The 25,712-nt window shown below is 52.5% G+C and overlaps 1 protein-coding gene across 7 annotated transcripts in view; it reads left to right on the forward strand.

The window, feature by feature from the left end:
- Nucleotides 1-25,712, forward strand: part of SRGAP2 (SLIT-ROBO Rho GTPase activating protein 2) — a 277,777-nt gene that overhangs the window by 202,212 nt on the left and 49,853 nt on the right. For 5 of the 7 annotated variants that reach the window (XM_030887788.2, XM_004699842.3, XM_045298320.1 and 2 more), the window contains exons 8-12: nt 5,151-5,375; nt 9,619-9,720; nt 10,769-10,966; nt 22,109-22,193; nt 25,020-25,047. In XM_030887788.2, the coding sequence (XP_030743648.1) occupies nt 5,151-5,375; nt 9,619-9,720; nt 10,769-10,966; nt 22,109-22,193; nt 25,020-25,047 (638 nt within the window). The remainder of the gene's footprint in view (nt 1-5,150; nt 5,376-9,618; nt 9,721-10,768; nt 10,967-22,108; nt 22,194-25,019; nt 25,048-25,712) is intronic. The other 2 variants (XM_045298319.1, XM_004699843.3) reach the window with 1 other exon arrangement.

Here is a 25,712-nt window from a genome sequence, read left to right on the forward strand (position 1 = left end):
AAAGTTCCTCTGACCTCCTTCCAGTCAATTCATCCCAACCCCTAGGCAGCCTGTTTCAACATAAGCCAGTGTGGTCCGTTTTAGAATTTCACAGAGATGGGATTATTCAGCAGATATATTCTGGTATTTGCCCTTTTCTGCTTAGCAGGTTGTTAGGCTTCACCCATGTTGTTGCTCATATCAGTGTTTGTTCCTTTTTAGAGTGACCTATGCAATACGAGAGCCCTGATGGTATAAGGGTTATGGGTTGGGCTGCGATCCACAAGGTCAGCAGTTCGAAACCACCAGCTGCTCTGCAGGGGTGAAAGATGGGACTTTCTCCTCCCATTAAAGAGTTAAACCTTGGCAACCCACTGGGGCAGTTCTACCCAGTCCAATAGGGTCGTCATGAATCGACATTGATTCGATGGCAGTGAGTGATGCCAAAAAAAAAAGGCCCCCAAAAGCCACACTTTGGAGCTGAACTGGCAGTTTGAGCAGGGGAAGTGGGGAAGCGGAGTGTGTTGGCATTCGGATCCTGACAGTCTCCAGAACTTGCTGTGGAACGAGTCTTGTTCCAGTCCATTGCCATCTGTGTTGTGCACACCTGTAGGCCTCCCTCTTCGGAGTGTGGAAGCGCACTCTGTGCCTAAGGCGTGGAGGATAAGTGAAAAGAAGTTGTTGTGGTTGGTTACACACACACACACATACACCACCCCCATCCTGGTACAGTGACGCAAGGCTGGCTCAACTGCTCTTTATAGTCCGGCATAAGCCTGAAAGTCACACTAGAGGCATCCATGGGAGGCGTCTCACACACGCCAGGAAGACCTTGAGTGCCAGCCAGAAAGATATTCTGAGCTCACTTGATAGCGTCTAAGAACTGGAGCCTCGTTGGAATGTGAGCTTCCTCCCCGTCCTCCCGAGACGTGCTCAGCCCAGGAGCAGATGGCTAAATGAAGAACAGCACGTTGTCCCCGTGCAGAGCGTCTGTGGACAGAAAGTTTGGGAGGTCATGCGTTCCCAAAGTCAGGCAACAAGAGAGCTCGATTTCCTGAGGAATTTTTACTAAGAGCAGTGTTTTTCTCTTAGGGTGAGCTTGAGGTGGTCTTAGGAGACACCCAGTTTTCTCTCCCAAGGCCTCTGTGGTGCCTCTGAGTGAGGAAGTCGGCTGGTAAAGGGGCAATGAGCCATCAACTCCGGTCATCAGACATCTGGATGGGCTGTACGAACTTGATTTCCCTGCAGAGGGTTTTCTTCAAACATTGACATAACCCAGAAATGGCCACAGAATTCTTCCGAGGCAGTGGAAAGCCTGCTCTGTCCCCGTTGTAGACAAAATAATGTGCTGCCTCGACCACTGGGGCTCTCAGAGGGATGAGATTTCCAAAGAGCACCAGAAAGGGCTTCTTTCCTGAGGGCTCAGCTTCTGGCTCTTACCCCCAGGGCCTGGGGGATGCAGAAGGCAGGCACACCAAAGGTCAGAAGCCACACCACAGGTCAGAAGCCACCTCGCTGGCACAACCCAGCTACAGAAGTCATGTAGGTAGTTGCAGTAGACCAACTCCCTGCCTTCCTCCGGCCAAGCTCAAAACTCCCAGCTCCCTACCCTCGAGTTCATTCTGACTCAGTGACCCTGAAAGACCTGGTGGAACTGTTCCTGTGGATTTCCAAGTCTGTAACTCTTTCCAGGAGGAGAAAGCCGCCTCTTGCTCCTGGGGGAGCGGCTGGTGGTTTCAAACTGTTGACTTTGTGCTTATCAGCCCCGTGCATCCCCCACTAAGGCACCAGAGGAGTTCCTTTAGGGCATACAGATTAAGCAAAACAGAAGTCTTCAGCGATCACATCTACCCACTTGACTTCAACCTCTGTGCACTCTTCCCCAAGGAGCCCTGATGGCACGGTGGTTCCGTGCTGGGCTGCTAGCCAAAAGGCCAGACGCTAGAACCAGCTACTCCGAGGGAGAAGAGGGGGCAGTCTACTTCCACAAAGACGTACAGCTTGGAACCCCTCAGGGGAGTTCTTCTCTGTCCTGTAGGGTCATTCATTATATGTGAGAACAACTCTGAGGTGGTGCCTATGGGTTTGGCTTTGGTTGGTATCATTCTCCGAGAGGCTGGAAGTGAGACTCCTGGGATCAATCCATCAGCTGAGTTTATTGAATGCCTGCTACGGGAAGGGCATTATGGTGAGTGCCAGAAAGAACAATAAGACGCTGGTCAGGCTCTTGACGAAGCTCACCTTCTGGTCAAGGTGATAGGGAAGGGCAATTCCAGTGGGGAGGAGCAGACTCTGTGACACGCTGGGGCCGCACGCGGATTCGGTTCCAAGCAAGGTCAGGGGTGCCGGGCTGTCAGGTTGACTTCCCAGAAGCAGGGAGTTTGATTTTGGTCAAGAAGATGAGGCCCAATCTAGCAGCCGAGAAGCAGGGTCTACGTTTCAGGAAGGATGTTATAGTAAGTGATGTGGTCCCTGATGGATGCCAACATATTTCCTGTGTTCACTGGCCCCGAGGGGCTCATAGCTTGCCGAAGGTCACACATCTGATTTCATGTTCGTGAATTTTCAGTCCCTGCTCCACAAGGGAACAGTGAGGCTGACCACTCCTACACAGACGGACAGTCTAGAACCCAAAGGGGCAGCTCTCCCCTGGCCTGTAGGGTCTTTGTGAGTCAGAAACAACGTGCTGGCAGTGAGTTGGGTTTTGAGTTTGGCTCTACACAGAGAGCATGTCATTGGGTTAGGACACGTCTGAGGAAGAACATGTAGACAGTGTGGGGTGGGTCAGTTGAGGACATATTAGTCTGTTCCGGCTCTGACCTTGCTCTAGTTCTGTTAACGTCACTGAGCCCCAGCTCCTTGGTCTGGCAAATTCAGGTGCTATCTACCTCATTAGGGTTCCTGTGAGGATTAGAATGGAGAATACATACAGAGCACTTAGCACACTGTCTGGTATATAGTAAGCACACACAGCCAATCGAGGCAATGTTCAATCGCCAAACAGGGGAACAGAAACTTTGCCTTAGCAGCACATGAAAGCTATTAAGAGTTCTTCAGCACACATTTTAACACAGCTAAGCATGCAGCACTCACACTCACACTGCCATCGTGTCAGCGCCAACTCATAGTGACCATGTCGGACAGGGTAGAACTGCCCTTGTGAGTTTCTGAGACTGACCTCTTTATGGGAGTAAGGTCTAGTCTTTCTCTCTCAGAACAGCTGGTGGTTTCGAACTACAGACCACAGCCAACGTATAACCATTCCATCACTAAGGCCCACTAAGCGCTGGTGTAAGATAATACAGAGGGAAACAGGGTAGGGTTAGTTAGAACAAAGAGGAAAGGTGGGTTACCAGAAGCATGCAAAGGCTTATGAAGAACACGTTGCCTCCCCTCCATCTTTTCTGCCTTAAGAGCCCACCCTCCTAAGACACTCTGCCACACACACTTGTTCAGCCTGTGGGTGGGCAGCGCCATTACTTCTGGTCATTAGAGAGGCATAGAGTTAGCCATCAGGGTCTACACTGACGGTTTCTGGGTTCAATGGCAGACCAGCAAGCAGCATCTCCCAGTGGAGGCAGGCAGGCCCCTGCACGTGCAGCCTCCCAATCAGCCGCTTTTGTTTTGCTTCCATTTGCTCTTCCCTCCCCACTGAATGTAATGCTTCCCCATCCTCTGCCTCTCCTTAAGCAGTAACTGCTGTGCTTCCGCTGCAGCCAGGCACCTGCCAGGGCCTCTTGGCACTGAACCCAGAGCTCAGCCTGAAAGGCGTTCGGTCGCTGAGCATCTTGTCAGCTTCTGAGGGGGAGGAAGCGACCACGTGTTTTTTCTTCCCCAATAACGACCACTCCCAGTGTGATCTTTGATTCAAGGGGTGGGGGGGGAGGGTGTTAATTTGATGTCTGCATATGGAGTGAACTGGCATTCAGACAGATCATCTTTATCTGTGGATGCTTCCTCTCTGACAGTTCTTAGCTTCTGGACCTCAGAGTGAGGGAGCGATAGATAGCATAATAGAAGTCCTAGAAATGTGAATCTCCGAGTCCTTCGGGCCTGGGAGGGAGTCTGTCATCAGGTTATAGAATGTTGTAACCAAAGAGGATCTTGGGAACACCTTTGAGCCCAAGGATTTCCAATCCTTTTCTCTAGGAGAAGAGCTCTTTCTCCAAGCCAGACCTTATGCAGAATCGCCAAGATGTTACATAGAACGAGCAGCAGAAGTGGTTTGGTTGAAGCAGGGCTCAAAGACACCAAGGCCCACCAGCATGGCTGTCCTTGTAGTGCCTTCCCAAAGGCAGCCTCTGCGCACTGGCACAGCCTCTCGGGTCGCTGCTGGGCCACCAGAAACCACTGCCCTGGTCAGACGTGGCCGTTTGGCAGTGGAGGAAGCAGGCTAGAGGATGGGAAGTGGTCTTTCCATGGTTACTGGCCTCTTTGTCCAGCGGTGGTTTTCTAATGTATTCTCTTCCGTGTCATTTTCTTTCTTATGTGGTCTGAATTTTTCCATGAAGACTTGTTTTGAGTTCTTTGGGCCTATATGTAGGTGCAGTTTCTGGAGGACAGGGGCCTCAGTACAGAAATCCTAGTCTGTAGCAAAGGCCTGTCTCAGAATGGTGGGAGTTGGTGGGAGGAATGGCTGACGGAAAATTAGTACACCTCCCCACCTGCCCCACTCTCTTTTTACCCACCCAGAGTTCTGAGTAAGTTTGGGGACGTTAACTGCTCTAACAACACTCCTGATTTCTGACCCCCTAATGCTGAAGAGGTTGCTTGGTTGCAGTGTGGTGACTTACCTACAGGAACCCTCGAGGACTGGCATCCACATTCTCATAGTTGAATTTTGTGATGACGGCCTCCAAAGACAAACCAAAAATAGAAGCACCCTCAACCCTGCCTGTGTTTACCAAACAGAATTCCACAACACGGGGTTAAGTGACACCTTGTCATCCTCATGAATCAACCTCGTTCTAGCCACCACACCCTCTGGGGTGTCTAAGTGTCCATGGCACGGGGAGTCAAGAACCGAGCTCGCCCCCGAGCTTGGAGGTTGACCTGTCAGCCTTCTTCCCACTGCATGCCAGTCTCAGATCTGCCCCAAGGGCCACCCTCCTTGCCCACCAAGCCCTCAGGTTGTGTACGGTGCTCACAGACCTTCTTTCTCTGACCCACAGCAGTGTTGTGACCTGGGCTACCACGCCAGCCTGAACCGGGCCCTGCGCACCTTCCTCTCCGCCGAGTTAAACCTGGAGCAGTCAAAGCACGAGGGCCTGGACGCCATCGAGAACGCAGTAGAGAACCTGGATGCCGCCAGCGACAAGCAGCGACTCATGGAGATGTGCAACAACGTCTTCTGTCCACCTATGAAGTTTGAGTTCCAGCCCCACATGGGGGACATGGTGAGGCCCTCTCCACACCCCCAGCCCCAGGCACTCGTCTCACTTCACTTGTCTCTAGATTCCTAACTCTGGGCAGAGAATGGGCAGGCTGGCTTCCTCTCAGGCAAGTGTCTGTCCTACTGAAGTGAGGCAAACACGGCTCATTTTCTCAGCACTGACGGAGCACCGCCTGCAGTCCCTGGGATTACATGCTCGAGGGGGCGAACAGCCGGCTGCAGAGGTCGCTGAGGTGTGAAGGAGTTAGAAAAATTCGTAGGGGAACACCTGAACGGGCCAGTGTGCTGAAAGGAGGTAACCAGCAGGTGTGTTCCAAAACTTCTCGGGGGAGGGAGTGGTGCCAAATGGTGAGGCTACAATAATTGACTGCTGAGGGGAAGCCAGGCTCTAGAGGCCTTGTGGGGCGACAGTTTACCAGGGGAGTGGATTCTATTGTCATGAGATTCTGGGCGATCCTATTCTCCTGAGGTTAATAATAAAGTCTATCATTCCCTTGGGGTCTTGCTGGGTTACATGTTAGGCTACAAACCACAAGGTTGGCAGTTTGAAACCACCAGCAGCTCCATGGGAAAAAAGTAAGACTTTTACTCCCATAAAGCATTTATAGTCTTGGAAACCCACCGGGGCAGGTCCAGCCTTTCCTAGGAGTTGCTATGAGTCAGCATAGACTCAATGACAGTGAGTTTGGTTTGGTTTATTGAACATAAAAATCAGAATGGAGACCTCCAGGAAGAGGTGGAGCTAAAATGCCATCTGCGGTTGGCCGCGCCGGCAGGGCAGCGTGGCTGAGGGCGGCGCAGTTGAGGACTCTGCACCCCAGTGCCTGCAACAGGACCAGCACCCACTGAATCCTCTTGCCTCCATCGAGTTGGTTCTGACTCATCCCGGCCCGACGGGGCAGAGTAGAACTGCCTCACATTCACAGGAGCAGACCTCTGCATCGCGCCTGGAGTGGCTGACGGGTTTGACCCTTTTGGTTAGCACACCAGCAGTGTACCCACTGTGCCACCAAGCCCCCGTGACCAAAACAAATCCAAACTAAGCTCGTCGCCGTCAAGTCAGTTCCAATGCCTAGCGACCCCACAGGACCGAGTGGGGCTGCTCTTCAGGGCTCCCAAGGCTGTCAGTCTTGATGGGAGCAAGCAGCCTCATCTCTCCTTCCACAGAGCAGCTAATGGGTTTGAACCGCCAACCTTGCAGTTCACAACCCAACTCATAACCTATTCTATTGGGGTGGGGTTGGCTAAGTCAGAAGAGAGGATGTATATAAGCTTATGTAATAGGAAAGTTCTGGATGGATCTGTAGGCCTGATTGGATTCAGGACCAAGAAGCATATGAAGACTTTGTCTCTTTGCACTACTTATTCTCAGGCCTTTTCCTCCTGGGGCAGGGGACTGATTTCCAGCTTTGGCGTAGTAGTTACAAATTAGGCTGCTAACTGCAAGGTTATCAGTTTGAAACCAGCAGCCACTCCACAGGAGAAAGGCGAGGCTTTCTACTCCTGTAAAGAGTTACAATCTTAGAAACCCCCAGGGTCAGTTTCACCCTGCCCTATAGGGTCACTATGAGTTGGCATCAACTCAATGGCAGTTAATTTGTTGTTGTTTTTTTGTTTTGGAAGCTTGCAAGTTGAACTCCAGTGGAAAGAATATCTCCCTCTTGCCCAGAGGTGCCCACAACCATCTCATTGTGTCTCATTAGATTCTGATTGGGTGAAGTGCTTATCCTTCAGCCAACCCCCGTGGTTGGGTTTCTGCAGTCTTCTAATTGGCTTATACGTAGGCCACGTGCTTCATCTCTGAGTCACGCAAGCTCCGTTCACAGCGCATAGCTTGTGTTAGGGACAGGTTCCCCAATAGAGCAAGCCAGTTACCAAAAGAAGAAGGGATGGATGTTGGATAGCCAAAAAAAAGTTCAGCATTGTCACCAGAACGATGCTTCCCCTAAGATCAGGATCCAGACTGGAGAAAAGCCTGCTCTGGGAATGACCGCTGTTCGCTGTGTAACCAGGGGATCACTAGGCCATGTGGGGAGTGGGCCATTTCCATCCCCAAGACAGAAATATGGAGAAGCCGTCTTTCCTCTGCTTCTTGGGGAAAACCACCCATTTACAGTTGGTTTCCATGCCGAGGCTTCGGAAATGTCAGCCTCTGAACAGATGGGGAAGTGAGATGGTGGCAGCATGTGCAATTAGAGTGGGGGAAGGGGTGTCACCGAGCCCGGCCCCCGGAAGCTTCATTCCTCACCTGCCCTGGCTGCCGGGCAAACCTTCCAAGTGCCTGCTGTCAGCCCTTCTCCAGCTGCCACTGAGATTCTCTCCCGAGAACGGGTGGAGCTGGGGGCCAGCCGAGCACTGGGCTACATTTCCTGGTGTGGACCGAGTTGCCTTGTGAGCCAAACAGCCCAGCCCATCTCCATAAACGGGAAATCAGCAGCTGGGTGCTCGAGCCCCCTCCCCGCCTTGTCAGAGCCTCGTTTCCATATTCTGAGCACAGTTGGAATTTATTACCTTACACCCCTGTAAAGGACCCGCTGCCAAAGCATGCTGCTGCTGCTTAAAGGAACAGGCTTGAGGGTGGGGGACGCTTTCCCTCTGTGGTCCCTCCCTGCTAGGTCTGAGTTACTTTAAAAACCAATAGCACTCCCTCCTGCCAGGCTCCCTCCTGTATGTGAGCCAGGCCAAGGCCAGGATCAGCCCCAGCGCTTGCACAGGCTCTGGTTCCAACTTAGCCTCCTTATCACGGGGAAGTAAGTGATGAGAGGGCAGGTCCTTCTCGGTCCCTGCAGCTGGTCTGTGCCCATCAGTGCGGTTGCCTGTAGAGTGTGGAGGCTACCTGAGAGAGCTGTCTGGAAGTCTTTGAATGAGGGCCAACATTCGGGTGGCATTTTGACCAGAAGCCCTGGAATTAGCCAAGGCCTCACACTGACTCTGGTACTCTGGGGTGCTCACCACCGGAGTGGATGCCAAGCGCTCTCAGACGTACAAGAAGGAGGTGCTTGGCGCTACTCTTGCCACCCCCAGAGGCTTGTGGGCCTCAGGATGCCTGACCGGTGACATCAGGCAGCCGAAGCGTTTCTCTCTGGCACTGACCCATTCTGGCCACTGAGCGTTCTCCATTGTGTCCCTTTCTCTAAGAGCCAGAGTGAAGTCAGCTCTCTTTAGATCTGAGAGCTGGGCTCAGGCCGGCCTCTCGGCTGGGGGAGGAGGTCAAGTCAGTGGGGAGCTTAAAAGCCAATGGAAGGAAAGGTCAAGTCCCAGCCTCCGCCACTTGAAGAGAGGTTTTGTCTTTTCAAGCCAGAGAATGGACTGTGGGCATGTGAATGTGCCTACTCGTTTCTGGGGAGGAAGGCGGCCAGCTCCACCCAGACGTCTCGCTACAGATGGCGGGTTGAGGGACACATGGTGGCATGGTGACAGAAGTTGCCTCCACATGGTTCCCATCCTCTACCTCCCAAAGTTCCCAACTCTGCCAGCCGTCTGCTCCTTCTCCGCCATCTTGGAACTGTCCTAAGTGACCTCGTGCCACAGCCATGCCCATCCAAAGGCAATGGGTCATTCCTTCCTCCAGCGGGGGCATGCTGGGGGAAAGCTCATTGCCGTGACCCTTGGGGGAAGGACAGGCTTCCCTCGCACGCAGGACTGGTGAGGTCAAAGGATGGCTCTTTGGAAAATGCCAAGCTGTGCCATGTTCCATGCCCTCTGGGGCCGTCTAGCATCGTCTGCCGAGTTGGTTCTGTCTTCAGACTCTCGGATTGAGTCAGAGCTTGCAAGCATGGCTGGGATTTATAAACATGCCGCCTGCCAACCACGGCAAGTTAGCCTCCTGACCCACTTCTCTGCTGCCTTCACTCTGATGGATGACAGAGGCTGAGGGAGGGCCGTGGAGGTGGCCACTTGGACCTTACAGGAAACCGTCACTATGCCAAAGCGTTATGTTTCGGTAGCTGGGTCTGCCGGAGGCTCCCTGCTTTGGCTTCCTCAGCCCACGGCCTCCGCGTCAGCCTGCCCCTGCTAAGCACCAAGCACCAGGCCAGTCTTTCCAAGGGAGGCCCTCTCCGCATTCCTTTCACCTGGTGCTTGGTCTGGGAGCGGGCCACACACCTGGCCTTTGGACTATATTTCCATGTAGTAACTGAGCCTTCTGCCTATGAGTACAAGGGCTTTTATGAGCGGTCCTGGGAATGCTGGAACCGCCAAAGGGGTTGTGTCCTCTTCCTGACCTGACGTTGCTTGCTTTTTGGCAGACTTCCCAGCTCTGTGCCCAGCAGCCTGTCCAGAGTGAGTTGGTACAAAGATGCCAACAACTGCAGTCACGTTTATCCACCCTGAAGATTGAAAACGAAGAGGTGAGTTCCAGCCCAGGGGGCTCAGAGCCACCCACCTGCCTGCAGAGTTTCCATGCCCAACTTCTTGCCGCTGCCCATCCGGGAGCAGGTGGAAGGAGCATGCAGGGAATGTCCGGGCTGCTGCACACACTTCCTAGCTAAATGGAGGCTTAGACTTGCCCCCTCTGCTACATCCTGCCCTTGAACTCTAGGAAGTTGCTCTCGTATTGCCAAAGGTTGAGGTCTATTTTGAGCTTTTGCACAATGCTTTTTCTTTTTTTCTTTTCCTCCCCTCCTCGACACGTTTCATCAGAATGGCACTTGAACTTGGCAGCTGTGTGAACAATATTGTGTCTCTGACTCTGCAGTCACTCCCTCAGGCCTGGATTCCCAGCATTTTCAGACAGACTGAGGCCTTTGCCTGCAGTACTTGTCACATCTCTCCACCCTCTTCACTGAGGGCATGTGTCTTCTGGACCCAGCCTATCGGCCGTCAGCTGCGCCCCCAGGGTAGTGGGATGGAGTATCCAGCTCATCTGAGCTCGGAGGACTTCTCACCCTGCCCTTCAGTAAGCCCTGCTAGTTCCCAGGAAGACGAGGAAGAACTGATCACTTGGTTTGCAAACGAGGAGACAAGGCATTGGGTCTGTCGAAGGTCATGAAACTGGACCTGTGGCAGATACCAAATTAGACTCCATCACATTTTTTAACTCACCCTTTGTACTGTGGGGTTCGTTTGGATTCCTTTTCCCGCCGCACTTCCATGATAGCCAAGATCTAATGTCCAATTTAAACATGAATATTAAATAAAAGAGCTGGGCTATGCATAAAGCATGAAAGGAGTAGTGGGGTCTTTAGGTCCTAAATGCTAAGAAGCAGGCAGTGTGTGGCATTGGAGGACCCAGGCGGTTCTCGTGGCTCAGCGCCGTCTCTGGGAGGAGAGCTGTGCCTTGGTGTCTGCAGCCCACCCCCTTCCTCAGCATTCTCCCTCTCGCTCCCCTCCAAGCGTTCGTTACCTGCAGATTTGCAGCCCAGCCCACACACTTCATGTTGTCCCTTGTCATGGCAGGTGAAGAAGACAATGGAGGCCACCCTGCAGACCATCCAGGACATTGTGACCGTCGAGGATTTCGACGTATCTGACTGCTTCCAGTACAGCAACTCCATGGAATCCGTCAAATCCACAGTCTCCGAGACGTTCATGAGCAAGCCCAGCATTGCCAAGAGGAGAGCCAACCAGCAGGAGACGGAGCAGTTCTACTTCACGGTGAGCGGGCCCCCTCAGCACCGTGGCGCGTGTGGGAGACAGGGAACCTAAGGCTTTGTCTGAGAGGCCCCAAACCCGAACTCGCTGCCATCGAGTCAGTTCGGACTCAGCACAACCTTACATAGGGTTTTTAAGGCTGTACATCGTCATGGGAGCAGGCAGCCTCATCTTTCTCCCGTGGAGCAGCTAGTGGATTTGAACCACCACTCTGGCTAACAGTCTAATGCTTATCCCACACTGCCACTAGGGGTCCTTACAGCACCACCAGGGCTCCAGTCTTCTGCTAGCTTTGCTTCTCTGTGAGCTGGAATGGACTCGACAGCAGTGGGGTTTGGCTTTGGGGTTTCATACTTGAAGACCACCCTACACAGAAACATCTCCAAGTTGTTTCTGTCTACCGGGACCCCTCCCCTGAGAAAGGCTTCTCCCAAGCACACCACCAAGATTTCCCTCTCCAAGAACTCTTTAGCCCACGAGTCCGTGGGAGGCTTTCATTTGAAAGTTCCTTCTCAGCCACAGGAGACCATGAAAGGCGGCGGGAATAGGGGGGGTCACCTCTGAATTCTTGGGAACAACAACCAAATATCCCAGCTAGCAGATATCCTGTATTTAAAGTCCAGAGTCTGCTAAGTGATGGGACATTATTTTGTAACTCTGGTTGTTGGGAAAGAATGATCTCTAGTTATTGCTAAATTCTAAGAAACAGTTTGTGTGTGGTGGTGTTGTTCAGCAGAGAACTCCAGAACATTGGGTTTTGTTATTCCCGTGTCACCCAGTCTTCTTTCAGACAGATGGACACCACCCTCCACCCCCGTTGTTGTTGTTGTTTTTAAGTACATAGTATTAATAGTCCTTTGGAAGATTGTTGGCTGGTCTTTGGTTTTACTTTTAAATAATTAAGCTATTTTGAGCTTGCCCAGCAGGATTTATTGCCTGGGTTAAAATTTATTTCCTAATCGTCTGACAAGCAAAAGAGGAAAAATTAAGTTTGCAGATGTGAGATGAAATGTCGCCAGTGAACATGCATCCTGATGCCGAGTGAAAGGACTCCACTTGTTTTTTGGTCAGGAAGCACCGTCTGCATGCAGCCAATTGTGTTTTCCTCCGACTGGAGAAATTTGTTTAATTCTGCCCTTTCTCCATGAGAACACTAATGATTAGCTAACTCGTTTTCTTTTTAAGAGACCTGTTGTTTTAATTAGTTAAGCTCCGAAATCTTTAGAACTTTTTTCTTTTAAATCTTGGAGAAGACTGTTGAAAGGGAATGACTTAACTGTATCGATTTGAAAATAGCCCTGCACTTACAGCACTCTGCTTTGATGAGAGCCCTACCTCAGTGCCTGGTCTTGTCCACACAGAGAGGAAAAGCCAGCTCCCGTGCAGCGTTTGTTTGGCAGCTGCCACCCAGAAGCCAGCTTGTACCCCAAGCTGCGAGAGTAGGGTCTCCTGACCCATTCCTGGGGAGCTGCTGCTGGTTTCGAACTGCCGACCATGCCGGTCACAACCCAATGTGTAACCACGAGACCACCAGGGCTCCTGCATACACAAACACGGATGCTTAGAAGTCTGCTACCAGAGAAGGGGATACTGCTAGATACATTGTTTTAATAACCAGCCATTTTCATTCTCACAGCAAATTATGAATCACCCTAAAGATTAGCGAGCACAGCGTGTTTTAGACGAGCACATGAGAAAAGGCTCCTTCCCTGCCTCGTGTTGGTGAGACACTCGGCACACGGCCTTGTTTGTAGTTGATGCGTGATGCACGCTGAAGACGCGCCACCAGCATCGTCGTGAATGTGTTCCTCCTGAGAGGAGTTCTTCGTCCTCTGCTAACCGGGCTCTAGACGCGGCGCTGTGCTGTATGAGCCCCAGGAACGCGGGGGTGGAGCAGAGAGGACAGGGCTATGAGGACTTTGATGTTTGCCCCAGCTGTTTCTCCAACAGCTGTCATGGCTGTTTCCATCCTTTTACAAAACAAATGCAAACCTTTAAAAAAGGCCTCATGTGTGCGTGCGTGCGTGCGTGAGCGGCAACCGGGATGCCTACCGTTGGGGGAACACCGCCATAAAGTGACTTGGGGCTTGGTCTTGGGTGGGGACCTGCCAGTGAACCAGGGAGGAGACTGGCATTCCGTGAGGAAAGAACAGCGTGTGCAGAAGCTTAAAGCCCACACGTGGGGTCAGCTGGTCAGAGAGCTCCCGGCCCCCTGAGGCCGAGCACGTGTCCCACTCTCCTGTGGATTTAACACAGAGCGTTGTTGGCTGGCCCGTCTGCCCTGCCTAGATATAACACTGCTTAAATGACCCAATCTGGTGCCTTGCAGAAAGTGACCCCCCGCCGCCCCCCCACACACACTTTTTTTTAATTAAGTAAGAAATTGTGGACATTAAAAAAGAATCTGTATTTCAGACAGCCTTTGTCAGACTTGCTTTTCAGCTGTAAACGAAGCGATTGCATATGTATTCAATCTTGACCTTTAGTAAAAGCAGGAATGGCTGTATTCAAGCTGGTGACCTCTCCAATCCTGCCCAGCCTTTCACCTAAGGGCTGAGTGCCCTGGTGTCTTCAAACCCATTTCCTGTCTTTTGTGGCCAGAGGACTACTTATCAAAATCGTGTGTAGATTTTCTGGGCTAGCAGGAATGGGTTTTGTCCGGGCTTGTCTAGTAGCAGGTTTACAGTCATTTTCATGACTGGTACTTGCAATGTGTCAGATTAACTCATTTCATGGTGAAAGGGGGCCTTTTGGGGGTGGGTGGGTAGTGAACAGACCTCGAAGAAAAGGGGGGTCCCGTGTTAAACAGTTGCTGCCAAGCCATCTGCCGCCTGCACAGCCCAGGAGGCACTTTCCCCTTCTGCCCGTTGCCTCGCACACGTGGCTCCTCGCCCGTCCACACGCCAGGGCAGGGCACCCTGGGAGTGCTGGAGGAGCTTGTCAGGACCTCACTCCTAGGTGGTGTGCCTGGTGACAGAAAGGGCTTCGTGACCTCTCAGGGCTGTCGTCAGATTGCTCTGCCCACACGACACCACTTAGTACTCCGAAGCCTGACCTTGAGGGGTCAGTCTCTTGCCAAAGCCCCAAGAAAATAATCATGGGATTTTAAAGCTTGAAGTGATTTTTCAAGAATCATTTAACCCAGCCTTCTCATTTGAAAGGTTATTGTTAAACATGCATGTACAACTCCAAAGAGGATAAGCAGCTGGCCCAGCGTCGCCAGCCAGGGCTGAAGTGAGATCTGTAGTCGCCAGCCCTTACTGACGAAGCAGAGCAGCAGAGAGGCTCAGAGACGGCTCGGCACCTTTCTCCTCCTCTTTGCCCAAAGGAAGATGTTCCCGAGGTGGGAGGTCCAAGTCCACCCTGAGGTGCCTTGAAAGGCCTAGGGTGAACTTGAGAAAAGCCAGCCGTTCACACCGTTCTGTTCCCGGCCATACCACCGGTGACCGCGAGTGGGAGCCACTGTGGTGTCAACGGGTTATAAGGAGGTATTTCCTGATCCCTTGGCTGGCTAGCATTCTTCTGTAGCATATGACCCAACAAGATCTGCATTTTCCTTGACCTTTGTTATTATTGTTAAAAATATTTTTTTACTATGCAAAAAGAGTATTCAGGAAAAATAAACACTTCTTCCCATCCCTGGCGCCACCACCCTTTCCATCCCCTCTGCTGCTGATGGAAGCCAGTTGTTTCCGTGTCCTCCAAAGGCATGCTGGTTGCCTATAGGCAGCCACTTCACATCTTTCTAAACAGCCTTTTGAAACTCCTAATGGAGGTATGCCACTCATGTGAGTCTTCACCTTAGTCTTGTCACCTGATTCATGTGGGCTAGTATTTTCCCATCAGTCCAAAAAGATCTGCCTCCTTTTTGAATGACTCTGCAGAACCTCACTGTATGATAGCCCTTCATTGATGTAATCAATTCCCTGCTGGTGGGCAGTACGCCCCACTGGTTAGCTAACGATTGTCAAAACCCTATAATGATGACATTTTCCTTAGTATTTCTCGATACATATTTCTAAAGTTCTGGTATGGGGGAAGAATTAAGGCTAATAAGATACACAAATAGAATGCCTGAATTCTTGGGAATGGGTTTGGAGATGGGAAGGAGAGAACAGTGTAAATTCCCTCATGGAATTCTCGCCTTCCATGCAGGAGACTGGTTTCTGATTTCCGGCCATGCATCTCAGGCATGGCCACCACCATCTGTCAGTGGAGGCTTGCATGCAGCCACGATGCTCAGTGGGTTTCAGCAGAGCTTTCAGACGAAGATGGACTAGTAAGAAAAGCCTACTTCTGAAAACCAGCCAAAGCAAACCCGTGGGTCATGGTGGTCCAGGGGACAACCAGTCCTGCAGATAACCCAGGGCCAGGAACTAGGGGCGGACTTGACAGCTCCTAAAAGCAGCATGAATCGGGAAATACCTTACCTCCGCTGCCAGGGCAGTGCCTGAAGAGAGCCTCTTAGACTGTGGAGTCACACATAACAAGCACCCACAGCCAAAAAGTGTCACCAGAGTTAGATGCTGTGCTTTGCAGCACTATCAACATCATGAATATCATTAAAGCCACACTTGATTTCAATATTTATTGTATATGCCTGGGTTCTCCTAAGTGGTTTTCTGGCGAAAGATGTTCTCAAGTCAGAGAAGTTGAAGAAGGCCTGTGTGTGAGCCCGCATCAATTTGATAGCAACAAGTGATGGGAAGCGAAGATTCACGAATTGCATAGCAAGCTTGGAGGAGTGTGGGGCAGGCCGGGACAGGAGGTGAATGTTGTGGTGGCTACGAGTGGCCGTGGCGTGTCCAGAACCAGTTCTGTAGTGCTCTCGTGGTCCATCACGGCAAGTGCTGGCAGGAACGCCGCAGCTCCGTGGTGCTCTGATTCTGGACGGCTCTGGGGGCACCGTGAGCTCACAAAGCTCCTTGTGCCCTCGGACGTCTCACACCCACAGCCATCTTCAAGAGCCCGTGGGCTGCCAGCCCATTGTTTCAGAAGCTGAGCAGGCGGGGACCTACCTCTAGCCTGGGAGCTTGTGTTTTGAGGTGGTGGCTTTAGCGTGGGGTTCCCTGCTGCCTGCACTGTGCTGGCCCTCAGGAAATGTGTGCTAAGCGGGTCAAAATCAGTAGACGCCCCTGCCCTGTCAATTAAACCAGGAGGTGAGCTCCGGCTTACTACTGACTCCGTGATGCTTTCTGCCTGACAGCTGGTTCCCGCTTTCAAACTTGACAGAGAACAGGGGAAATGTTCCCCGCATGGTGCTAGGGAAGCAGCCTTGATGACGGCATCTGCATCTCCATCCGCCAGCCCACCCCTCCCCTTGGCTGCAGAGGGCATTGGGGGCCCCGGGTTTATGAAAATTAAATCCAAGACATGAGTGAAGGCCCAGGAGTTTTATGCCCCATACTTGAGTATGCTTACAGCAAGAGGTTTTTAAAAATTCTATTTGAAAAACATTCTTGGGCCTCTTACTCTTTTTAAAGAGTCGGAAGCCTGCTTCATGTCCTCGTCCTAGTCTCTAGCCCAGAAGGAAGACAGGGGCTGTATTCGTCTCTTGGGCCACCATAACCAAGGACCACCACGGTGGCGCAGCACCACAGCAGTGGATTCACTCAGAGGTCTGGAGGCCTCCCATCCAGCATCAAGGTGTTGGTAGTGCTGGTTCCCATCAGAGACTGAGGGACAAGTCATTCTGCGCCTCCTTCCCAGTGGCTGGGGCCTGCCAGCACCCCGCGACATGCTCACTCCATGGCTCCACTCTCAGCCTCCTTCCTCACATGGTTTTCTTCTCTGTGTTTCTGTCTCAGATCACCCTCTCCTTCCTCTTAAAAAGGAGCCCTGGTGGTGTAGTGGTTATGTGCTGGGCTGTGATCCAAAAGGTCAGCAGTTTGAAACCACCAACTGCTCTGTTGGAGAAAGATGGGGTTTTCTACTCCCGTAAGCAGTTACAGTCTTGAAATTTCATAGGGGTAGTTCAACTGTCCTATAGGGCGGCTATAACTCTTAAGTCAATTCTGACTCATAGCCACCCTATAGGACAGAGTTGAACTGCCCCAGTGGGTTTCCTAGACTTAACTCTTTACAGGAATAGAAAGCCTCATCTTTTTCCCTGGGAGTGTCTGGTGGGTTCAAACTGCTGACCTTGCAATTGCACAAGGAATCTGTCATTCCCATTTGGTAATTCCTAAAGAGCAGTCCCTCACAAACCACTCAACCAAGGGCCGCTCTTCTAACTGTAGTGCTCCAGGAAAGGAAAGGCCGTTTGTCCCCGTGTGTCTCCACCCAGATGGGTGCTCACTGCACAGGCAAGACAGGGCAGTGAGGAGTAACAGGGCAGCCGCCTCTGCGGGCAGGGGCATTACCTTCTTCCCAGGCCCAGCCACCAGTCGGAAACTCCCAGCCTTTGTCTCCGCCCAGAGCTGGGAAGCCGGTCAGAGCTGACACTGTGTGAGCCTTCGGGATTTAATGGGACTCACCAAGGTAATCCATCACACCTCTTTATCAGATTGTTATTTATTTTAATGGTTTGCTGAGGGACAGCCAGAGTTAACGAGTGAGCTATGAACATGAACAGAGGGGGGGAAGAAAACGAAACAGAAAACAATTTCCAGAATCACAAGTAGAAACGTGAGTGAGAGGAAGGAATTTGCATTGATCTCCTTTGAGAATTTTGCCTGTTTTCTTGAGCAGTCTGGTCTTGTTTGGAAGGTTACAGTTTTCCTGGTGAATTCTTTCCCCCTTATTAGGAAACCCTTAGTATCTCCTGGGAGGACCTTCTCATGAGAGAGGCCTCTGAGAACTACAATGTTAACCATAGGTGTTTCTTGGAGATTTTTACCCCCCAGGCCCTGAAGCGTCATTCCCAACTAGCTGAGGATTTGCCTTTATACCCCAGATTTGAGGGGGCTTCAAAAAGTCCGGCGGGGGTGGGGTGGGGTCAGGTAAAAAGGGGAGAATTAAAAGACAATGGAATCTTCCTTCAACTTTTTGAAGCCGCTTGAAGCATGAGTCAGCATCCACCTTTAACAAGACCTTCTGCTAGTCACTGGGGCAGTCTCGGCACCACGCATCAGGGTCTTCCAAGTATTTGTGGCAAAGTGGACCAGAAGGACATTGGCGTTTTTCCGCAAGCCGTTTTGAATCCCTCTCATGGAGTCTGACTCTGTCAGTTTGGGGTGGAAATGCAAGTCCTCAGAAGGTGGTGGGATCTCGAAAACCTGCCCTGCAGCACTGTTCGGGGCTCTCAACTAGGCATGCGCTTGGGAGGAGGCTGAGCAGCCAGTGCCGCGTGGCAGCAGGTGAGCTGGCCGCAGAGCCGATGGAAGGGGGAAGGTGACAGTCTAGTCTGTTTTGCTGCAGATGCTCTCGTGCCAAAGCACAAAGGAGCAGAGGGACCAGGAGCAGGCTGTGCGTAGGGCGAGGCTGCCTTTCCACTTTGAGGGGCAGCCACACCTGGAGGCTGGGCTTGTGCCTGCTGAGGAAAGTTCTCTGTGGAGACGAGGGAGGAGGTACCCTCACTGGCTCCTCCTCACAGTGAGTGAGCCTGGCCTCTCACCTCTCCTCTCCTCTCCTCTCTCTCCTCTCCGCTCTGCCAGGCACAGTGCCACGCTTCAGGGATGTCGGCAATGATGAACGACATGGTGTGTGGCCAGAGGGAGGAGCCCCTCTGTGAGAAAGACACTTCTTGGGGACAGTGCTGTGTGGGCAGTGCTGCTGTGGGACTTTGCAAAGATGTACCCAGGAGCGTCTGTGTGGGCAGGAGAGGGTCAGGGGCTGCATCCCGGGCAAGCAATTGATTCTCTTCATTTGTGTGTGTGTGTCTAAGAGAGAGAGTTGTGGATAAAAAGTTCCAATGTAAGAAGTATATAGAGATAAGTGAGTCTCATTTTTTTTCACCATGTCTCTTTCCTTCCTGTTCTAAGTAATCCAGATGCACCACCAGCGAGTAGATTCTGACTCACAGCAGGCCTGTCTAAACAGTTTTCAAGGCTGTACCTCGGGTTTAAACGACCAACCTTGAGGTTAGAAGTCTAATGCCATGAAATCAAAGGCCTTACGTGGCTTTTTGGTGGTGGTGGTGTCTTTAAGGCACAAAGAAACGAAAGCCTATCGATAGGGCAGAGTAGAACTCTTCTTTGGGGTTGTTGCTGCACATCCTGACGGCCTCTCTCTGCCCCTCAGCGAGTTCACACTGCTGAGCTGCAGTGAGCCCAGCATGTAATTCATGTCACCCATTACCACCAGGGCTGCTTGGTGACCAAGTGCTCGAAAGCTGTCTCTGGAACCAACCTGGCTGTTGCATTTCTGTGACGCGGAGGCCGTGTGGCTGGAGAAGGCAGGGAGCACGTAGTCTTTTTCACGAACTCACCGAGATGTGGGCTTGTGAGCGACGACTGTCTTCAAGTGAACCAAGTGGCCAGGGCGATGGAGCAGTTTGAGGTGGAAGCAAGGCTCTAGGCAAGAACAGTTTGGGTCAAGTTAATTGGGGACTAATGGGGAAGAGCCAGACCCCACTGCCCTCGAGTCACCTCTGACGCGTTTAACAGCCCATGGAGTCGCACAGGGCTTCCCCGGCTGGACATCTCCCCAACACTGAACCCCGGCTCCACCGAGTGCTGGGCCGCTGTGGCCTAGAGGAGCCCGAGAGCAAAGTGAGAAGTCTGTTTTCAGTTATCTCACAGTGCCCACCACTTATTGTTGAGTGGGCCTTAAAGGAAAGACCTAACTATCACAGTTTTAACAGTTTTACCCAATTGTGATACAAGGGGCCCTGGTGAAACCTTGGTGGCAGAGTGGGTTAGACATTGCGCTGCTAACCATGCAGTTGGTGGTTCAAACCCACCAGCTGCTCTGAGGGAGAAAGATGAAGCTGCTTGTTCCTATAAAGACTTAGAGCCTCCAAAACCCTAAGGAGGAGTTTTCTTCTGCCCCGTAGTCTCTCAATGGCCATGGGGAAAGAAGGTTAGGTCCTGTAGAGACAGCAGCCTGAAGAAGCCCGGTCCTCCTCTCCTGTGAGGCCATGAGGACCGCTGTAAAGTCGCTGTGAGTTGGAACCAAGCAGGTCTTTGAACCAGTGCATTCCTACATGGCCCCCTGCCGAGAACTTGCCTTTTCTCTCCAGAGAAGCCACCTCCTTACCTGATGATAGCGATGAATCTCATTCCATACACCTGGAGCAAAAGGCAGATTCTCAGCAGGGGGTCGGGCGGGAGTGAACCCGGTTTGAAGACCGGGATTCAGCTTGCGGCACTCGCAAAACTACCCAAGGGCTGCCAGTGAGTCAGGGCCAGACTGGGGTTTACAAGTGGGCGGAGCAGGAGCCGCCGCTGCTGGGGGCGAAAGGGCACCACGTCAAGGGTCCAGCAGCAGGGCTCCAGGGCGCTCACTACCACTCACTGCCTCACAACACTCGGCCGTTCGTTTGGCAGCCGCCCTTCCGAGAGCATCGTTGCATCTCAGCCAAGACGACGGTCCTTCCCAGTGCTGTGCACAGTCACTGTGTGAGGTGCGTGAGAGACTCCGACTCGGGGGACCCGCGTTTCGAAGCAGAGCTGTGCCCCGCGGGGCTTTCAACAGATCGCCAGGCTTGTCTCCCATGTGTCTCTGGGTGGCTTTGAACCACCAGCCTTTCAGGTGGGAGCCAAGCGTGCCACCCAGGGAGTCCTAAGTGCTTCAAAGACTATAAAGTTCGACACATCTCTAAATATTTACACCAGGACAATTTCTCCTGCTGTTATGTGCCATAAGGGGATGGAGTGTTTGATCATAATGCTTCAGACCAGGGTTTCCCAGAGTGGCCATACCGCCCCCTGGAGGGCGCTGGAATGATCCAGATTGGGGGGGGGGGTTGCAGGAGCAGACACTTTGTCCTGGACTGTAGGCTCTAGTACCAAAGTGCTTCATTGGGGTGGGGCAGGGCGCTGAGGTTTTCCTTTTAATTTTTCTTCTCTGATGATTTGGGGTTTTTCTTCTGATAAAGGAGGCAGTAGACCAAATAAGTTAGGGAACCTCTGGTTCACCACAGGTGGGGAACCTTCTCTGCTGCCAAGGGCCATTTGGATGTACAGAGCATCATTCGCAGGCCATCCTGCTAACATTTAATTCACCCACCCCTGGTGTGGTGACTGGAGCTGCCGTGCTCTGGTGAGGCGTGTGGGGTTGGCTGCTTTGTGGTATGGATGGTCCCACAGGCCACATGGTACCCAGCCCTGGTTTAGACCCTGTGCGGTGTTACCCAGCTCTGTGTGTTTACATAGAGTGCCCCCCACGCCCTCCATTCTCAATCTGGTGCCACATCATCTTCCCAAGGCATAACATGGGGATAAGGGTAGCATTGGTTCATAGGGTTGTTTGGAAGATTTGGTGAATTTTGTCTGTCTGGGGAAATGCAAGAGGGCTTCAAAAAAGATCCTGGGAAAACAATGAAAATGTAATAGAAACACCACACACACACACACACACACTTTTGAAGCCTTCTCGTGCAATGGAGATTCACTGAGCAGGGTCGAGTAGGGAGCAGTCAAGCTGACAAGCCTAGCCCAGAGAATGTTTTGATCACTGGAGCAAGTGGAGTCGCCTATGTGTGGAACCTGTGAGCTCGTGTGCATATATGTGCAAGTGGGGGGCGGGGGCTGAGTGTTCAGGAACCCCAAGCTTTCCGCCAGGACTCAGACCAGAGTAGCACAGGAGGCCGGCCAGAATCTGGCTGGGACAGAGGTCCTGTCACCGTCTGGGCCAGGCTCTCAGCAGAGGCAGTGGGTGAGCCTACCATTGACCTTGCTCCTAGTCTAGTGCAGCGGAAAGCACACTGGCAGGGCCCGAGTTGAGACTGGATGTCAGCGGAGGGGACAGGTGGCAGGTGTGTGTCCGCACACTAAGGACACCAAGCCTCAGCGAGCCCACCAACCCTCCATTCCCATCGTCGGTCAGTAGAACTGAAGGACATGTGTTTGGGGCTCACAAGTCTTTCTCAGACCCGGGAAGCTCCTGGAGCAGTAGAGGGAGGTGCTCAGCGGATGCGCATGTGCTCAGGGCCGGGAAGATGGAAAGCGGGCCAGAAACCTATTAAGCTCTTGGAAACGGAGTTGTGGAGCTGAGCTGTGATTTCCCTCTCTGATTGTTCTTTCTCCCCTACCTCCCATACAGAAAATGAAGGAGTATCTGGAGGGCAGGAACCTCATCACCAAGTTACAAGCCAAGCACGACCTGCTGCAGAAAACGCTGGGCGAGAGTGAGTGTGAGAACTGTGCTGGAGGGTGGGCAGGGGCCAAGGCTGAGCCACGCCTCCCTCCGCAGCCGGTGGGCCCAGCCTCTGCAGACTTGGACCACTGAGTTTCTTCTCCTCGCCTGTTTTGATGTGGGAGTGCCCGCCCCAAATGACTGCTTGAGTAATGGGAATAGGCCGGTGCTTAATGAAGCACTAATGTGCATCATCCATTTGTTTAAATGGAGCGTGCTGCTCTCCACCCGGGCCCTCCACTGCAGCCTCTGCCCCGATGGGGGTGCAGGGGCTGATGGGTTATTACTCTCCCACACTTGATTAAAACCCCCTGCTCCTCTGCAGCAAGACAGAGACAGAATGTGGGGACCAGCAAGACAGCTGCTCTGAGGAGAGGGGAGGATTCCCCAAGTGGGGGGTGGGTGAGGGGTGAAAGACAGACTGTTGCTCTCTGGTGCTTCAGGGTAGAGTTGCTTCCCTTCTGCTTGGAAGGGTCCTGGGGCTGAGCAGACTGGCCCTGCCTCGAGGGTGATTTGCACCAGAGCCTGGACAGAGCGAGGCTGGGAGCTGGCCTGCAGGCACTCTGGGCCTTCTCCCCTGGGCTGTCAAACAGAAGGAGAAGATGAAAGAGAAGCTTCCCCAGGGGAGTTGGCGCCTGCCCAGGTCTCCTGCCTAACTCCTTGCATGCTGTCATTAATGGGATTCTCAGGTTGGGGATTCCTCCTCCCAGGCCCTGCCCCCCTCCTGACTATGTGGCCACCTCAGCAGAAGGCAGCCCTGCCCGCACACAGAGGCCTCAGGCTATAGTGTGAATTCTTGAGCACAGGCTTGGGGAAGCGGGCAAGACTTGCCACTCAGTAGCCCCACATTTCTTTCCAGAGCCTTCTCCCCACCCTTCTCCTGCCCTGCACTCACTCCACAAATGACTCCTTTTTCTCCGAATGCCTTTGATCACATCTTCTGCTAAGTGTGGAAGCCCATAAGGGAACTGCTGTTCTCTTCCATTACCGCCATCTAGGGGACTCAGTCAGGCTGAGCAGGTTTGGGCCTTGCGGTCCCACTTCTACCTACAGGACATCTTTACTCCCGGGGTTAGCAGACTGCCCTGTGGGGAATTGGAAGGGAGCCCAGAACTATGCGAACAACTTTATAGCTGTGATTTCCTTTTGTCAAGAAATCCTGGAATAGCCCATAAGCGCCTGGGATGCGAGCTTGAGTGTGCGCGCCCACACACATGCACACGCACACACACACCAGAGAGAGAGAGAGAGGATGAATATATGTATGCACACGCACACCCAAAACGTGCTACTCTGGAGAAGACCCAGGGGTGTCTATCCATTAGTACTGCAAATTGCCTTCATCTGAAGATGACAAGTTCCACCAGTAAAGGTGGGGAAATTGCTGCAGACTTCCTCTGTGCAAGTCATCATGCCCCTGCCTTCTGTATGCATTTGTCACCGTCAGGCAGAAGCCCCTTGTGCTCGGCCCTGGGGGATAATGGATGTGTATGAATATTCCAGGATGGAAATGGGCAGATGTGGAGACTCGTGGCTCAGCAGACTGGTTCTGCGGATGAAAGCCCAGCCTCTGGTGATGAAAAGCTGCTGGGGCTGGGGCGCCTGGGGCTGGAGGTGGCCAGCACTCTAATCAACAGTTAGCCACTTTGAAAGGCTCCCTCTGTGCCCCCTGCCCCTGGGGTTGCCTTTCCAGAAACCAGGTTGGGGTGCAGGAGCAGAGCTTACCTTCCCAGGCCTGCGCTCTCTGACCACCTACTGGGGGTCCAAACAGCTCCAGCTCCACCAGTCAGGGCCCACAGCAAACGGCGGATTTCACACCACTGCTCATGGACACATGCAGATGCATTTTTGCAACATAAGAACACTTCTTATGAATTTTAATGTTCTTTGACCTATTTTTGAAGCTGGTTGTGACCCATTTAATTTTATATCTGAGCTAACTATTAAATGGAAAACCAGTGTTTGAAGCAGCATCAGCATTAGCTCTTAGCTCTTGCCACCAGCTCAACTTAACAGGAGACTCTACTGTGAATCTGACATGCATGTCTTTTCCCTCCCCACTTCCAAACAACTACTCTGTCTTTCTTCCTGCTGTGTGTGTGTGTGTGTGTGTGCACATATGTGCATGTTATTTTCATACTTGCCCCTCTCTCCCCACCACACACAAACTCAACATACAAGGGGCTTTAAAAACAGTTTAGGGATAAATTCCACTATTTTTCCACAACCTCTCTGAAGCCCCCTCATGTGTGCATGTGCATATGTGTGTGTGCACCCCTACATAAGAAGCTAGGTTTCTCTCCAAGAAGGCTTCTAATCACATGTTCTATAAAACATGACCTGCCTTATTGTTTGTTGTTCTTTCCCCTCCACCCCTGTTTCTCCACTGGGAGGCCCAGGCAGCCCAAGTACTATACCAGTGTCAGAAGCAGAACTTGCAGAGAGGGCTCTGCCTGCTTCTCTTTGTCTGGCCTGAGGGGGAGGGAGGGGCTGGCTCGTGGGTCACCTTCCCACACTCCCTCCCAGATGCTGTCTGGTCATTTCTGACCCATGGTGACCCTGTGTGTGTCTGAGTGGAACTGCCTCCCATGGGGTTTTCACTGGCTGGGCGGTTTCGGCCGATCACCGGACCTTTCTTCTGAGGTGCCGTTGCTGGGTGGACTTAAACAAACTCCAACCTTTGGGTTCGCAGTTGAGGGCCTTTGCAGCACGCGAGGACGCTGGGAAGTAAGGCAGGGCGTAGTGACTGAGGAGCAAGTCTCCCTCGCTCAGCCTGTCCCCTTTACCATGTGCTTTTCTGCCTTTTTCTTCCTGACAGGTCAGCGGACAGATTGCAGCCTGGCCAGGTAGGTGTGGCCTGGGTGTTCTGGGGAAGGGGGAGGAGGAGGAGGACCATGGGTAGGGTGCCCCCCCCCACCCCACCAGCCTGGGAACGAGCCAAGGAGCTGAGCTGTTAGGGCTTTCAGCCACTGTGTCGACGAGTGGCTGGGGCGGGGGAGCATCCTTCCTCTGCCCTGCTGACTCCCATCTGGTTTCACATGGAAACGGGCTGTGTTGGGAGCTGCACAGGACTGGGGGCAGGGTGTTGTCACTTGCTGGAACAGTCCCTAGGCCTCCTCTAAGCCACCACAGTGCAAGGGGAAGGAATGTTTGCCTCTCAAAGATCCTGGTCACCTGACCTTGGCCACCAGCCTTCACCATGTGGGCTTTGGGGGGACCCTCTGACCCAGAAAAGGACACTCTGGCCATGGCACGTGAGCTGAGGCTGTTTGTTTGTTTGCATGGGTGGAAAGGGTGACTGGTGCTGGATAATGAAATACGACATTGCATTGACTTGCCCAACAGCATTGGTTGAAATCCCTGCCTGATGAGCAAGTGTGCAACCTGCCCCGCCCCATCCCAAGTCCCTTTCCCACCCACCTCTCCCTCCCCTACCCAAGGCAAGTATTTTTCCCTCCCAATCACTGTGAGGACTGACGAGAATGGAGACATCACCAAGCCAGCCTTTCTC

Source organism: Echinops telfairi, unplaced genomic scaffold (genome assembly GCF_000313985.2).
Source record: "Echinops telfairi isolate 266 unplaced genomic scaffold, ASM31398v2 ScPeMD7_7424;HRSCAF=8462, whole genome shotgun sequence".
NCBI classification, from domain to species: Eukaryota; Metazoa; Chordata; class Mammalia; order Afrosoricida; family Tenrecidae; genus Echinops; species Echinops telfairi.